The 16,946-nt window shown below is 49.4% G+C and overlaps 1 protein-coding gene across 1 annotated transcript; it reads right to left on the bottom strand.

The window, feature by feature from the left end:
* Window positions 1-14,384: 14,384 nt before the first annotated feature.
* LOC112892608 (fibrinogen-binding protein-like) lies at window positions 14,385-15,452 on the bottom strand. Its single transcript, XM_025959742.1, has 3 exons — window positions 15,185-15,452; window positions 14,846-15,066; window positions 14,385-14,579 (listed from the first exon to the last, which is right to left on the bottom strand). Exons 1-3 carry the CDS (start codon window positions 15,450-15,452, stop codon window positions 14,385-14,387), a joined length of 684 nt encoding a protein of 227 aa, XP_025815527.1.
* Between the last annotated feature and the right edge of the window lie 1,494 nt (window positions 15,453-16,946).

The raw sequence follows: 16,946 nt of genomic DNA, 5'->3' as shown, positions 1-16,946 counted from the left end.
TTTGGCAAGATCTCCGGATAGCCCGCGATTTTGTACCTTGACTATATTGAAAAAAGTTTATGAACTGAGTAGAGCTAAGTTCGTTGGGTGGAACATATATGTCTGATTTTGAGTCATAGACTCCAAACACTCAGCATTTGTATCTTTTACATTTATTTTAAAAATTAACGACCTATCGACGTGAAATGACTGTGACTTTGTGCCTTCGTCAATATTATGTCCAATCTTTTAGGGATGCTCACGAGCTAGAATATGCGTTTATACATTCGTAGTGGGCAAGTGTGCGTTCGTCTTTATAATATATACGTGTGTATTACATTTTGAAAAAATAGTGAAATAGGCTAAGTTTAGTATTTATTTATGTGCAATGACTGTCATCAGTTGTTTCGTTCATTTAAGTAATAGCGCAGTAGTACGGTACAATTTTTTAAACAGCAGCATGTAGCGAAAGACAGCCGTTAGAACGAGATCCCTGTCTTTCTCCTCTGAACTCAACAGACGCGGTCAAGCAAATCAAAGGCAGTGAATAAACAAATGACCAGGCATGGTAACTTTCTATTTTATGGTTGGATGGTTTTTAAAATGCACTGGCTGCATGTGTGAAGCTAAGGCAGCTTTGAGGTCAAAATTTGACTGATGTCTTCATGCAAATTTGGGAAAGACCATTATATTAAACTATACTTCTCCTGTAGCAAGTAAATCCAGCCAAGTAATTTTCAATCCATCTGGCCATCGTTAAGAATTCCAAGCCCACAGAGAGAGAGAGGGGGGGGGGGGGGGGGCTTCAGTATTAGTATTTTCCGGACTTTCATAATTCATCACACGTTCCCTTTTAATTCGGGACAAAGCATGAAAGCAAGCCACACAATGAACCCAACAACCCAGTTGGATCCAAGTTGTTTTCTGAACGAGAATATGTGGCCATCCAAAGGATTTCTTCCTGCCTGCCGGCCGCATGTGTTTGTGCTTTGCGCCTAGCTTTGCCTGATCAGGTGGTCGCCTTTTCCTCTCGTGCCCATTTGCTCGTCGCTCTTGCTCCCGGATTCACATGCCACTCTCGTCACATCAAATTGGGAACCCCGAAAAAAATTAAAAGAGGGGTTGGTGAGTTGGAGCACATATCTAGGTGCCTTTGTTTGACCCACTGGTATTTTTTCTTTTCTTATAAAAAATATTCGTATCCGCAACTTGTGACAATAACATGTAGAACCAAATATTCCCATCAGGACATTCATAAACCCTGTCAGTAGATGTTTCTGTTTTCTCGTACCTAGTTCGACTAAATGGCTCGAGTTCTATCCGTTTCCAAGAAATATCTCGTATTTGAGGTCAAATTCTCATATGGTCAGTAGACCATATTGGTACCTGCGTTATTTATTTTCCAACACGTGGTTCTTTGTCTCATGACCACTTGTACACTTCCTTTCTCACCGGAGAAAATTAGCATACAAATATATTCCATAGAGAAGCTATTTTTTTATTACCTATATATTCCTTGTGAACGGAAAAGCAGCTCGGATTGCAGCTGCCCATTAAGCGATAGCGTAACAGGTATGCTGCAAATCTGTCTATTTCTTTTCCTGAGCTGAAGATAGCTGCTAATTCTAGGAAGAGTATTGTCGGTGTTTCGAACTGCAGAGTATTGTCAGTGTTTCGAACCGCCGACCAGTAAATCTTATGATTGCGCGTCTAGCCCGGATGGTGAGGAAGAAAGACACGACGGTTTATACTAGTTCCGGCAGAATGTTCCTACGTCCAGTTTAAGCCACTTGTGCTCTTGCACTAGGTTTGCAGTAGGGGTTATAAACGGACGAGAGAGGGATAGGGCTCTCAAGTCTCTGGTGGGGTGTGCATGTGCAAGTGTGAGTCCAAATGTTCCGTCCTCCCGGCCCGGCGGGGGGGTCTTCCTCCCCCTTTTATAAGTCAAAGGGAAGGGAGTCGTTACATAGAGAGATCGCCGGAACCGTGTTGCTTCTCCCCTCGTGTGGCCCTAATGGCCCTGTAGATGACGATGGAGGTGCTTCCATACCGTGCCCTGGTGCGACGTGCGCCGTCTGGCCGTAGGACAGGCGACATGTGCCCTGCCGAGATGGGCGGCGCGAGCCCCCAGCACATTTTACGGCTTGACCCCCAGCCCGGTGGACGTCCGGGGCGTGCCGTAGTTGCCTATCTTCTATGGGGGTCAAGTCGTCGCACGTCCTTACCTACCCTTACGCTAGAGGTATGTCCCCCAGCGTGGCCCGTCGCTTCGTAGGGTCCCCGGGGCCCCACAGCCTGCAGCGGACGTGCCCGACCCCTTTCCCTTGAGGTTGGGTGAGGTGGACGCGGCCGACCCATCATCGTTGGGGTTGGGCGAGGCGGAGGCGCCCGATCCCTTACCCTAGGGGTCGGACAACGCGGCCGTGTCCTCCTCCAGTGCTTCATGTGAGGTTGTCGATGCCCCTTCTTTTGGTGGGCCGTTCCGCGGTCGTTTGACGGCCCAGCTGGCCCAAGCCGAATACTCTGAGGGAGGTAATCCGCGATCAGCCTCTCTAAGGAGCGTTCTTCGGGGGGTGCATGACACTTGCCCCCGAAAGTAGCCCCCGAGCCCCTGCGCGGCTTGGAGAGCTATGCTAGGTTTCGCTTTACCCGAGCAATGAGTCCCGTGCCAGTTCGAACGCGTTCCCGGTTTGGCGTTTAGGTTGATGTGACTTGGAAGTGACTTGTCTATGTCAGGTTCATGTGACTGCGTGCCAGCGCACCGACTGGGTGTAGCCCCCGAGCCTCTAGGTGAATCAGAGATTCGCGAAGAGGGTTCTGCTAGCGTGCTCGCCTTCGTGCCCTAGTTGATGTGATTGCTCAGGGCTTCTCCCTCCTCCTGTCCCACGTGGGTGCGCATGAGCGTACCTAGTGGGTGTAGCCCCCGAGCCTCTGGGTGAATTGGAGATTCGTACGGAGGATCAACCAGCATATCCGGGAGGTGCCCCACGGTGACACCCTGTCTCAGGCGCCCTCCCGTCGGGTCTCGTCTCTGACGCCCGCCGGCCACCCGCCGATTGTGGCCGGTGGCAGCTTTGGTGATCATCGAGTTGCGTAGCACGCGCTCGAGCTTGCTTGCCTTGGGGCTCGTGACGCCTGTCACTTGCCCCCGTCCTGGACTGCATCCACCTACCCCGTCTTATCTCGTGCTGTCCCATCGGGCCTTCAATTGCTAACGGGGCTGGGGTAGGTGGACCCTTTTAATGCCGGCTGCTTGGTCTCCAGCCTGTTAAAACCTGCATTGCCACCTTGCCCGGGCGTGGCTATAAATAGCAGTGTTGGGTTCCTGGTTATGGCACCAGGCCTTTGCGGCAAGTCCTCCAAGAATGCGTTGTAGAGATAGGCCTCCAAAAGCCCGGGTTCGGCTCGTTCGAGCTGGACCCCATCCTCCCGTTGGTTGCTGTTAGTGGATTGACTGCAAGTGGAGGAGCATGATGAAGGAGAACTCGAGCTTCCAGATCCTCGACTTCGCCTTTATGAGGCATTGCCATGGATCTGGTGCTAATTTTTCCTGAGGGCGAAGGTGGCCTCGTCGCCCTTCAAGAAATCGTTCGGTAGGTGGCGACTCACCCGTAACCATTGCTGGGGTCGCCCAACGGTTGCTGGGGGGGGGCGTGTCTAGGCAGCACGAGATGTACGCGCCGACTGCCAGCCGCGTATGGCTCCTGCTTCCGAGACAGCCTCGCTATTAGGGGATGGACTGCGATGTAGCCGCCCATCTTGGCCCTATGTAAGTCGGGGCAAACCTTGGGCAACCTTCAGCGTTACCCTGTGCGGTAATGCTTAAGTTGTTTTTATTCTCGCACGGGCCATGTCCGGTTACCTTCTCCGTTTGAAGAGTAGGTTATTTTGGTAGATCTAGATTTCATGGTTTTCGTTATGCACCCAGAGTGCACCATGTAATCGTTCTCCCTGACATTGGAATAAAAGAAAGATGTTCTTATGTTTGGCTTTGCACCCCGGGGGAGCCCCCAAGCTGACGAAGGGTCGAACGCTGTCCTTGAGTTTTTCCTGCTCGGGAGGGACCCGAAGGATAGGATTTTCCTTCCAGCTCTTGCCGCCACCTTGTATGCGACCACGAGTTTGGTCTCCTCGCGAGTCAGACCCCCGAGCCCCCGCGCGTTAGCGGGAGACCAGTCGGGCGGTCGTTTTGTCTTATGTCCGTCTCCCTTCAAGCGTCCTTGTCATTAGGATGGAAAGGCTGAGCCGTGCCGTGTTTTTCCTCATCAGTCAACACGCGGTGCTCGGTGAGCTGTTAACAGGTTAATCCGAGTGGGGCCCTGGCTCTCGTTCGAGGGAATCCAGCTTGGGTCAGCTAGTGACCGACTCCAAATTCTTGACGGCCAATCTGTATAGTTATCAGGTCCGTTTAATCGGTCCCGACGGCTCATTGCCTTTCTTCGGAAAAAAACCACGGACCGTTTCCTAGTCAAGACTCGAACGTGGGTCAGGATGCCTGTGACGCTTGTGCGCCCGGGTGCTGGCCGCTATCGGGCCCATCCATCCTCGTCCCTTACTCTGGTGGTGCCCTGGGGCGGTTGTGAACCCATTTGTGGGCCAACTTTTGAACCCTAGGACTTTAATGGGCCGTCGGGGCGTTCTCCGAGGTGTCGGGCCCGGGCGCAGTGTGCACACTCCCTCCGATGGACGGGGCGAAATGACGCGGCGGATGCGGTCATTATGGCGGTTGTGGGGGTTGAGGCGTCGGTTCGCCTTCTGCTCCTCTCGCCAATAACTGGGGCTCTCGGCCCCTTCGCTGCCTCCATGCTCCTTCATCTTCTTGCCTTCTTTGTCTCCTCACCGCCATCTCAACAAGCCGGCCCCTCCTCTGTGCCCCTTTTCCTACGAGAGCTCCCAACCCCAATCCGCCACCCTACAATGGCGTCATGGTATCGCTCGGAGGTGAGCCGGTCGCGCCTGGATGGCCTCGTCAAGCGTGGGCTTCTTTGCCCATGAAGTGCTGCGGAGGAGTGACTCTTACCCGGCCGCGAGGAGCTGCTGGCACAGCGGGACGGCTATGTCGTTTCCTTCGCGTGCTTCCACAAGCGCGGATTCGGGATGCCCTTTCATCCCTTCTTCTGCGGGCTTCTCCACCACTACAAGATAGAGCTGCAGCACCTCAATCCTAATGGGATCTAGCAGATCACGGCCTTCATTGCACTGTGCAAGGGATTGTTGGGGATCGAGCCTCATTTTGAGCTCTGGAGGTATTTCTTTGCCGTCTCCCTGGTAAAAAAAAAGGGATGGATCAACGACGCTGATGGGATGCGCCGGGATCCATCTCTGCTGGCCTCGAGCCCGGGAGTACATGGCCATCGCCACCACGAAGTCCAACAAGGGGTGGCACTCACGGTGGTTCTATGTCAAGAACATCTATGCCGCCCCTCTCCCACTGTTCACCAGCTGTACGATCGCGAAGGCTCCACCGAAGTTGTCGTCAGGGCAAGTGGATAAGGAGAAGAAGAGGCTTGCCCCACTCCCGAGCGCCATCACGCACCTGATGGCCCATGGCCTCCACGGCGCCATCATCATCGGGGCCTACCACTCGAGGCGGATGGCGTCGCTGATGGCGCATACGCTCCCGTTGTTTGGGATGGCGGCAGGAGTGCAGCTTGAGGGCACGGCGCTCGCCCAAGGCATACTCTGGAATTCGAAGATCCAACACCGCATCCGGGAGGCGCTGGAAGAGCCCAACATGACCTTCCTGGTCGAGGATCACCTGCTGATGCGGCCCAACACTGGCTTAGTCGACCTGGTAAGTATCTCCTTGACCCCCACGTCATGTCTTGCTCCCTTCGTTGACTCTTACCTTCGATTTCATGGGACGGCGCATGTAGGGTCGGTTTAGCCCTTTCTGTGATTCCCATGCACTGCTGCCAGAGGATGAAGCCACGCGAGCGGCGAACCGGGTGGGCGACGAGGCACGAAAGTAGAAAAAAGACATGGAGAAAGCCAAGAAGGAAGTGCGGGAGCGTGTGAATTTGCAGCGTGGGAAGCGCCAGCAAGGGTTGGACGAGGAGGCGATGGTGGATGATGATGGTGACGATGATGCCGATGAGGAGGAGGACGAGTGGCACAACATCACCTGGGATGAGCTGGCACACGATGACAATGCGGGGACATCCTTTCAGCCATCGGCATCAGCTCCGGGACCCTTCAGCCCCACGCTTGCCCTGACGTAGCAGGGGGAGGCCACGCGCACGGAGGCGCTGGAGATGGAGCGCGACACCCTATCCGTGCAGGCGCCCTTCAGCTCCGTGCCTGTCTTGACGCACCAGGGGGAGGTTGCGCGCGCGGTGACAGAGTCGGGTCATGATGCCCCGCCGGAGGTTCCTACGCAGGTGGGGGATCCCAAGCGGCAGCGCACTGAGGAGGCGGAGCTAGGGTCGAGGGCCCTGATCTAGAAACGCCCCCGTATGGTGGTGCCCCGGTAAGTCGATGGTCTCACTGCTCTTTCGTGGTTGGCGATCCTCCACTAATGGTGTACTAACCGCCCTCGGGCCTTTGCTGCAGTGCCAGAGGCCGGGCAGGTACCCTGGTGGTAGTGCTGCGAAGGTCCTCGAGCTGCAATGGCCGCCTCCGAGCATGGCCGGTGCTTCGTCGGGGGCAAGCGTGGGGGGGGGGGGCGAGAGAGATGTGGTGCTTGTGAACCCGGGGCCGCATCCGGTGGCTGAGGATCTATCTCGGGAGTACGTGCTCATGGGAGGAGTGCATCCACCGGCGTTGCTCATCACGGAGGGTTCGGGGGCGAGCACGCCCGACTCTCTTCCTAGGGTTGAGATGCAGATGGCGTTGCCACCCCGCGAGGCTGATGTGGCCCCCGTGGAATGGGCGGATGAGGAGATGGCGCGGGCGGAGCCATCGGCGTGAGAGGTCGCGGCGGTTGCCCAGGAGGAGGCCTCGACCGTTGGTGGTGAGATAGCCGGAGTCATCTCCGTGGACATGGTGTTGGAGGAGGTGTCCGCTCCCTTAGCGCTGATGGGAGCGGCCGACCTCGACATTAGCGGGAGGGCATCACCGTCCTTGGCGCAGATGGGAGGGGATTTGCCTGAGCAGGGAGGCACCCAGGAGGTGCGGCACTGAACTGCTGCGATCCTCGCCCTCGGCGATGAGGTGGAGGACGTGGAGTGGCAGGGCGTCTCGGAAGCCCTGTCCGCCGCGCTGGGCGCATTGCACGACATCGCTGTCTCGAGCTGCTAGGTATGACATGTCAGCGCCCTTGATCCTCGCCCCCTTTCCAAGCATTTCTGACATTTTTCTTTTTCGCAGTTCCTCATGGATTGCACCCGGGATCGACTTGCCGAGGAGGCGTGGCGATGCATGGAGCTGGTAGCGCAACGTGCTGCAGCCCACCAGGAAGCGGCCGCTGCTCGGGCCAAGGCATCTGCAGATGTTGAGGTGTTGGAGCGGCTGCACGGGGAGCGGAGTCAATTAGCTGGTGCCGTGGACGAGCTTTGCGGCGAGCTTGAGTTGGCCGGCCAAGAGCACGATGCCGCAGTGCGCCTTTCTGAGGAGCAGGAGGAGCAGGTGCGGGCCGCTCAAGGGAATCTTGCAAGTAAGATCCTTCTCCTGTTCCCCTCGGATAGGCAGTTTGTGGGTCGTGGCATGTTTAATTAGCCTTCTTTTTCTTCCTTGGTAGGCCCCCAGCAGCAAATGGTGCTTCTTCAGCAAGAGTGCACCAAGGAAAAGAAGCAAAAGCTTCAAGCCGAGGCAATGGCCGGCGATCTAGCTATGGAAGTTGCTGCTGGGCGATCTAGCTATGGAAGTTGCTGCTGGGCGGGCAGAGATCGCACACCTGAATGGCGAAACGAGCAAGCTCCAGGACCAAGTGAATGGTAAGATTTCGCTTGCCTTAACCATCCTTTCCAAGTTCCTGGCTGGCCTTTTGACGTTGCTAGCGTGTGTTTGAGCAGTGCTCGATGAAAAGCTTGGCGATTAAGTGGTGGCGCACCGACGCCTGGAGAAGGAGCTCAGCGAGGCAAATTGTCACACCCGGTTTTGGAAAGGAACCGAATGCATCTCATATGTACGCTAGGATCAAGTTCCACACATATGATAGATGATACAAGTGTATACCCGAAATAATATCATAATGAAAGAGAGTATTATAGTACTTTATTACATTACCGAAAGTCTTAATCTTAAGTGGATAAATAAACGTTTATAACTAGCAGCAGACTTCAACTTCACAGGCAGATGACTGGGAGACATACGCCTAGAACTCCTCAAAATCTTCAAGGAACTCCGAACAATTATCTTGTTCTGAGCAGCATTGATTTTAATAAAGCAAGCGTGAGTACACTTATGGTTGGTACTCAGCAAGTGGAGTAAATTGTATGACATGCAAGGCCAAAATCAAGGAAAAGCTGACACGTTTGACTGCGATAAGCATTTTTAGTTGATCAAGTTTTATTTAGCAAGAATTAACTAAATGTAAGTATATACCAACCCTTGAATAAGTAAAAGAGATAAGTAACAATGACATAAATAAAGAACATCAATTTAGATCATCTTTAAGTTTAATTATCATGTGAGGGTCCAAGCCGCTCTTAACCGTGAGCACGGCTGATATATCAGTTTTCACTCTACAGAGGTTGTACACTTTACCCACAACTCGTATTTCCCTTAATGCTTGGATTTGCAAGGCCCTTAAACACTTCCGAGGTGAGTGGCAAGGATTCACTACGAGGCCTTTATAAAGATTCCCTAATTTATGACAATCCGCTGAGGTTTCAAGTCAAAGCGATCATAACCCTCCCTAATGAAGAAGTGACTTAGCCAAGGACCACATATCATAAAGCCTCAAGAGGACTGAGCTATTCCCCGATGATGCAACCCCTCTTACCCTTTCGGTAAGATTGGCATAAGCTAAAGTTTTTAATTAATTAGGGGTGGGGCGGTGGCTTTATAGGGCGGCCGAGGGGGCCTCGACGTGCGGGCCTGGGGTACCGCGCGGGCTGAGGCGGCGTGCCTCAGCCGGACTCAGGATCGAGCCTGGCTCGAGGTCGGGGATGACCCCGACGGGCGGGGCCCGCCTGGTAGTGAGAGAGTGGAAGGGAGAGGAGAGCGCTGGGTTGGGCGGGCTGGGCCGCGCGGGAGGGGAAAGAAAACATAAAGGCCGGTTGGGCTGGGCCTTGCGGGAGGAAGGGGAGAGATGAAAAAAAAGAGAGAGTTGGCCAGCTGGGCCGCAGGGAAAAGAAAAATGAAGGGGAGGAAGAGAAGGAAATGGGCCGGGCCAAAAGAGAAAGAGAGAGAGAAAAAGAAATGCATTCAAATGCATTTGAATTTGAATTTGAAATTTAAATACAAATGGAAGACAAGCAATAAAATAATGCAATGCGGCATGATATGCACAAGACCTATATTTCCTTATATATCTTTTTATGGTTAAGTAAATTATTGTTAATTCACGGTAAATGCTCTAAAATCAAAAGAATTTGAAATAAACCTTATGGATCCTAAAGAAAATCTAGCAAGATTTATTTAGGTTCCTAATTTGAAAATTAGGGTGTTACAAACCTACCCCCTTGAAAGGAATCTCGTCCTCAAGATTCAGCTAGGATAGCAAAGAGCTGCGGAAATTCTGCTGTAACTCGTCCTCTCGTTCCCATGTAGCCTCATCCTCTGCCTGGTGACTCCATTGAACCTTACACATCCGAATCCTCTTACTCCAGGTGATTCTCTCCAATGTGTCCAGGATTTTGACCGGATACACTGTGTAAGTCAAATCATCCTGTACATTCAACTCCTCCAGTGGCAACTGTTCCTCTGGTACCCTCAAACACTTTTTCAACTGTGATGTGTGGAACACGTTGTGCACATCTGACAGTCGGGCAGGTAGCTCTAGCTGGTAAGCTACCTCACCTTTCCGTTCCAAGATCCTGAACGGGCCAATGTAACAAGATGACAACTTCCCTTTGACCTGATAGGTGACACTTTCAGATACACAAATTCTCCTTCTTCAAGAGTCAACTCCCATCGTCGACTATCTGCGTAACTTTTCTGCCTCGGCTGAGTCACTTTCAGATTCTCACAGATAACCTGTACCTGTCATTTGGTCTCTCTGATGATCTCAAGCCCGAACAACTGGCTTTCACCTGTCTCACTCCAATACAACGGAGTTCTGCACTTCCTGCCATACAATGCCTCAAACGGTGCCATCTTCAAACTGGCCTAATAACTGTTGTTGTAAGAGAACTCTGCAAACGGTAAACTCTTATCCCAGCTGCCTCTGTGTTTTAGGGCGTAGGCCCTAAGCATATCCTCTAACACCTGATTTGTCCTTTCTGTCTGCCCATCAGTTTGCGGATGGTAAGCGGAGCTGAAATTCAACTTTGTGTCCATTGATTCATGCAACTTCTGCCAAAATCAATATGGGAACTGAGTATCTCTGTCTGACACTATCTTCTTAGGTGACCCATGCAAACACACAATTCGGGAGATATATAACTCTACTAATCGTGCCTCTATGTAGGTAGTCTTCACTGGAATGAAGTGAGCTACTTTGGTCAAACGATCCACTATGACCCATATAGAATCATAACTATCTCATGTGCGTGGCCACACCATGATGAAATCCATACCAATTTCTTCCCATTTCCATTCTGGCACCTTCAATGGCTATAACAAACCGGTTGGTCTCTGATGTTTTGCCTTGACTCTCTGACACACATCACATAGTGCCACCTGAGCTGCAACATCGTGCTTCATGCCATACCACAATTATTTGTCCTTCAAATTCTGATACATCTTGGTATTGCCAGGATGGATGGAATAAGCCGAGTCATGAGCTCCTACAAAATTTTCTCATGAAGGTGATCCACATCGGGCACACATATCTGCTTTCGGAACCACACAGTTCCATGTTCATCTTCAATGAAGTCAAGTGCCTTGCCTACTTTTATCATCTCCTTTATCTTCTGAATATTAGCATCCTCAAGCTGACCCTTTCGTATCTCCTGTTCGAGAGTTGGCTCCACTTCTATAGTGATCCCTTCCGCATGGGCGACGAACCCAAGGTTGAGTTGTTCAAACTCTTTATACAATTCCCGAGGCATTCGGCTAACCATTGTCCCATTCACATAGCTCTTGCGACTCAAGGCATCGGCAACCACATTTGCCTTCCCTGAATGATAGTATATCTCCAAATCATAGTCCTTTATGAGCTCTAAGCATCATAGCTACCTTAGGTTGAGGTCATTCTGAGTAAAAATATACTTCAGACTCTTGTGGTCGGTGTATATCTGACATCTGTGACCCAAAAAATAGTGCCTCCATATCTTTAGAGCATGTACCATTGCTGCTAATTTCAGATCGTGTGCGGGATAATTCTGCTCATGTTTTCTCAACTAACGAGACGCATATGCAATCACGTGTCCCTCTTGCATCAATACACAACCAAGACCTTATTTAGAAGCATCATAGTAGATGTCGAAACTCTTGTGAATATTAGGCATAACCAATATTGCTGCGGTAGTCAACCTTTTTCTCAACTTATCAAAGCTGTTCTGACATATCTCTGACCATATAAACTTTTTTTCTTTCTCTAGTAGTGAGGTAAGGGGTTTCACTATCTTAGAGAAGCTTTCTATAAATCTCCTGTAATATCCTACGAGTCATAAGAAACTCCGGATCTCTAACACTATGGTTGGCGGTTCCCACTTCAACACATCTCTGACCTTCCCTGGATCCACTGCAATACCTCCGTCTGTGATAACATGACCAAGGAATGAGACCTCACTCAACCAAAATTCACACTTGCGAAGCTTGGCATACAACTGATTTTCTCTAAGTTTCTGCAGAACAAGCCTCAAATGTTCCTTGTGTTCCTCCTCATTCCTAGAGTACACCAGAATATCATCAATGAACACCACCACAAATTTATCAAGATACTCCATGAACACTTTATACATCAGATACATGAAGTAGGCTGGAGCATTGGTCAACCCAAATGACATTATGATGTATTCATAAAGCCCGTATCTGGTAGTGAAAGCTGTCTTGGCAATATCTGAGGGTCGTATCCTCAGCTAATGATACCCTGACCTCAAATTAATCTTAGAGAATATTCTAGTTCCCTTCAACTGATCAAACAGGTCTTCTATACGAGGCAATGGATACCTATTCTTGATGGTAACCTCATTCAAAGCTCTATAATCAACACACATCCTCTATGTACTATCCTTCTTTTCAACGAATATCACGGGTGCTTCCCAAGGTGAAGAACAAGGATGAATGAACCGCTTATCTAGCAATTCTTTTAGGTATTTCTTAAGTTCTTCTAATTCACCAACTGACATTCTATATAGTCTCTTAGCAATAGGTGCAGTACCAGATAAAAGATCTATGAGGAATTCGATGTCGCATTTAGGTGGCATACCTGGAAAATCATCAGGGAAGACGTCCGGGTACTCACACACCACTCTGATGTCCTCAATCAAATTTGCCTTCAGCTGATTCACTGCACAGTCTGTTGCAGACAGAAGTGTTGCAAGGAACTCAAATCGTTCACCTTCTGGGCACACTGAATAACTGTGTCAACCTTGCTCAGTCATCCCATTCTGATGTCTATTCCCTTAGAATCCAGAACTATGAAATTGGCACAAAATTTTCTACCCACAATCTTGAAACTAACACCAAGACACTGATACATGCCTTCATATTCCCCCGACAAACTAACTAGCATGTGGTTTGACATAGAATGCACGGGAATGCCATGTTTTGCGATAAACTGAGCAGAAATAAAGGAATGCGATGCTCTAGAATAAAATAAAACTGATGTAGGGGCTTTAACTAGGAACATACCGAATACAACATCCTAAGTCTCCTAAGCGGTCTCCGCGGCCATGTGATTCACATGCCCGCGGATGTGGTTCTCCTGGCCCTTGTTGCCCTGTGGCGTCTGGTTATTGTTCCTAGGTTGTTGTTGCTATGGTGTCTACCTCTGTCCACTGTTGTTGAACTGGCTTCGAGTATTCTAGGCGTTTCTCTTGGGACTACCATTGGCATAGTGTCCCGTCTCGCCACATCTAAAGCACGTATTACCATCAGTGGGAATAGGGGTGTTGTTCCTCATAGGTGTCCCAGTAGGGGTGTTCTGGCGATTCTGCGAAAAAACTGGGGCGCTGTACTGACTGACCAACACGCTGAGCTTGTTGCTGCTGGTTCTGTTGGTTGGGGCGCTGGTATTAGTTCTACCCATAGTTGAAATTCTGCCCTCCAGTGTGAAAAGGTGTTCCTTGCGGCGCCGCGAAACAAGGGTGTGAGTTGTTGTTGAACTGCCCTGGCAACTCAAACTTTCTCTTCTGCTCACCCATCTCCTTGCGAGCATGCTCCACAATGATGGCATTGTCCACCATCTTCTGGAAGTTTTCAAAAGTGTGCACCATTAGCTGATACTTGATAGGACCAATCAGACCATCCCTGAAGTGATCCTGCTTCTCTTCGTCATCTGCTACCTCTGCGAGAGCATAGCGAGACAGCTGGATGAACTTGTCCTGGTACTCACTCACATATATTGCTCCCTGTTTCATCTTGAGCTTCATCAGACCTTTGGGTATGTGTTGCTCCCTGAACTTGCTCCTGAACTCCTGCCAGGTGATGGTGTTGGGGGTGTCATGATCTGCGGTGTAAGCATCCCACCAAGCTATAGCGGTTTCTTCCAATCTGCCCGAAGCATAGAGGACCTTCTCCCTGTCAGTACGCTAGACGATGTTCAGCATCTTCTCCACCATCTTGATCCAGTCATCAGCTTGCAGAGGATCAGGTGAGTGAGAAAATGAAGGAGGTTTGTTGCTCATGAACTCTCTATGCCTGTCTCTAGCTGGCGGTGGTGGCGGTGGTGGAGCTTGGTTCATCTGGGCCTACATTTTGGCGATAGTGTTCGCCATGTTGGTTAGTAGCTGAGTCTGGGCAGCGAGGAACTACTCCATCCCTACTGGTGGTGCTTGGTGCTATTGACTGTGCTGAGGATCGGGGTTGGTATTGTTGCTTGTTTCATGACGTGGTACTGCAGGCTGATCAACCCCTGATCCGGACATGGTGTTCACCATCTGATTGGTTAGGAAAGTGAGACTTATGAAATCAATCATGGAAGACGGATAGGATCAAGGATAAGATAAGGACAGCAATTTAAATAGATGACCCCAAACTTTACTAAACTATCTTTATTAAAACTTGATGTAATTATGGGCATCACTCCACAATTCATCGCAATCATTACAAAGATCCAACTCACATTGTTCTCACAAAACCAAGCACACAAGCACATTAACCAACACTAAACAAACTATAAAGGCCGTTCGAACTAGCAATTACAAAAAGACTCTTAAGGACACTCCTAACTTAGTCTCCTAGATCTAGCATCTCTAACGGTAGCGGGTGTAGTAGCCGGGCTCTCCGTAGTGGACGCGCTTGCGGGGAGGTGACTCTGGCAGGTAGTCGATGGACTCGTCGCTGTCGTACTCCGAGGGTAACTCCTGATCTCCCCTCAGCTGAGCTTCTAGAATCGCCTTCTCTCTGAGCATCTTTCTCAGCTTCCTCTTGCCTCCTGGATCTCTGCTCTGACAGCATCCAAGTCAGTGCTGAGAGTGGCGACCAACTCCTGCGTGGTGTCCATGAGCAAACTTCCTTCCCCAGGGGGTGGAATAGGAATCTGCGCACTGGTGGCACCCTTCCTGCGATGTGGGAACTGCTGAAACTCGGTGCCCTGGAGCTCATCCTGATAAGCATGGTAGAGATAGTAGAGAGCTCTTCTAGCAGCTTCACTGGTCCGCGTCCAAAGTTTTCCTGGGCACATCATCAAAGTGCTTGTAGTACTCCATTCGACTGGCTCTAGATCATCATCTAGGTCCTCATCACCACCATCGGGTGCAGCTGGGTCATCATCACCATCTTCTGCATCATCTCCTCTTGCGGCACCTGGATTGTCGTCATTTTCCAAACATTTGAGGTCCTCATCGCTGTCGCCTGCAGCGTCTGGGTGGTCCTCAGGCAGCTCCATGGGTTTCTCCTTAGTGTCAATGTCCCCATCAAAATCCCCATCAGACTCTCGTTTGTTGGTTGCAAAACCAAAGAAACTTGGTAAAGAAAACCTAGAACTACGATGAGGAAAAGCATTGGACAAACTTGAAGTCTGCCAAAATTCATAAATAAGGATAATCGGCACCGTCTCCTCCTGCAGCATCCTCATCGCTGTCGCCTGCAGCATCTGGGTGGTCCTCAGGCAGCTCCATGGATTTCTCCTCAGTGTTAGTGTCCACCCAGCCTCCTCCGTAGTAGCCGTAGTAGCCGTCTTCATCGTCATCGACCTCCACAAACTTGGGGAAGTCTTCTGGCTGTTTGGGCTCCTCCTGATCGGGCACCTCCTGAGGATGTTGGATAGGATGAGGCAGTCCACGGGTGCTCTTGCGGGCGGTCTGACTGGTTCTAGCCATCTATAGCAAAAGCGAGGACAGTGCAAGATAGAGAATATTTAGAAAAATGCTATGGGTGACCTTAAAGCAACGAGTTTGGAAAACATCAACACACTTGTGAGGCAAGCATGAAGTGAAGGATGAGATAATGGGGATATAATCAAGGAATAAGCAATTTTCAAAAGCAAGCAAGCAGAAACTAGGTTACTAAGCAAGATAAGTCTTAAAATTCGACCATTACTGAGTAGGCTAACATCCTACAGTCAACACTGCTCTGATACTACTTCTATCACACCCGGTTTTGGAAAAGAACCGAATGCATCTCATATGTGACATGCAAAGCCAAAATCAAGGAAATGCTAACACAGTTTGACTGTGATAAGCATTTTTAGTTGACCAAGTTTTATTTAGCAAGCATTAACTAAATGTAAGTATATACCAACCTTGAATAAGTAAAAGAGATAAGTAACAACGACATAAATAAATAACATCAATTTAGATCATCTTTAAGTTTAATTATCATGTGAGGGTCCAAGCCGCTCTTAACCGTGAGCATGGTTGATATATTAGTTTTCAATCTGTAGATGTTGTACACTTTACCCACAACTCATGTTTCCCTTAATGCCCGGTTTTGCAAGGCCCTTAAACACTTCCGAGGTGAGTAGTAGGGATTCACTATGAGACCTTTACAAAGATTCCCTAACTTATGACAATCCGCTGAGGTTTCAAGTCAAAACGGTCATAACCCTCCCTAATGAGGAAGTGCCTTAGCCAAGAACCACATATCATAAAGCCTTAAGAGGACCGAGCTATACCTCGACGATGCAACCCCTCTTGCCCTTTCGGTAAGATTGGCATAAGCTAAAGTTTCTAATTAATTAGCCAAGACCAGAGCCATGTAGTATTGTGGTTGCACTATTTTCCTGGGTGGTTCTCCATGTTCCAATTAATGCAATGATCTTGAAGTTATTACCAATAAAGTATTTCAAAATATGAAGTAAAACAAGTGTAGCGTAGTTTTCAAGTTATCCAACTCAATTCTAAGTAAGAGCAACCAGCGTAGCTACAACATAAATATAAAAAACCCAGGTTTAATCAAGGAATTTCAAAAGAAACTAGGCACATCATTAGTTTGGGATCCATCATATTATAGACACATGCATGAATACAAAGTAAATGGGTGTATTTAGAGAGTTATTAGGACCAGAATATGATCAAGGACCACCTGCCTTCATCAACGTACTGTTGTTGCTCAAGGACGTCTTCAAAACCTTGCACTTGCAGACCCTCGAATTGCGCACCGTCTATCACAACACATAAGTACATACAAACAAACAAGTATAATAAATAATAAATAGTACACCAAACGATATAAAATGGAGCAAAATAATGTTATAAAGCTACTGTATATGTCGCAAGGGTCGCGTGAGCACGAGAATCCATAAAAACGGAGTTAAAACGGAGAAGTTATAGCTAAAATATGATTCCAGGGGCTTGTTTGTAAAAGATTTGAAA

Source organism: Panicum hallii, chromosome 5 (genome assembly GCF_002211085.1).
Source record: "Panicum hallii strain FIL2 chromosome 5, PHallii_v3.1, whole genome shotgun sequence".
In the NCBI taxonomy this organism is placed as follows: Eukaryota; Viridiplantae; Streptophyta; class Magnoliopsida; order Poales; family Poaceae; genus Panicum; species Panicum hallii.
Note: the sequence above shows the minus strand (reverse complement) of the source record. Positions and strands in the feature narration are given on the sequence as shown.

Excerpts from the sequence above, each read along its gene's own strand:
- LOC112892608 (XM_025959742.1), bottom strand. The coding sequence starts at position 15,452 with ATGGCTAGAACCAGTCAGACCGCCCGCAAGAGCACCCGTGGACTGCCT. Across the intron at positions 15,067-15,184 it reads GGATGCTGCAGGAGGAGACG|AGTCTGATGGGGATTTTGAT; the intron begins GTGCCGATTATC and ends CCAACAAACGAG. Across the intron at positions 14,580-14,845 it reads TAGATGATGATCTAGAGCCA|AGCAGAGATCCAGGAGGCAA; the intron begins GTCGAATGGAGT and ends GGATGCTGTCAG.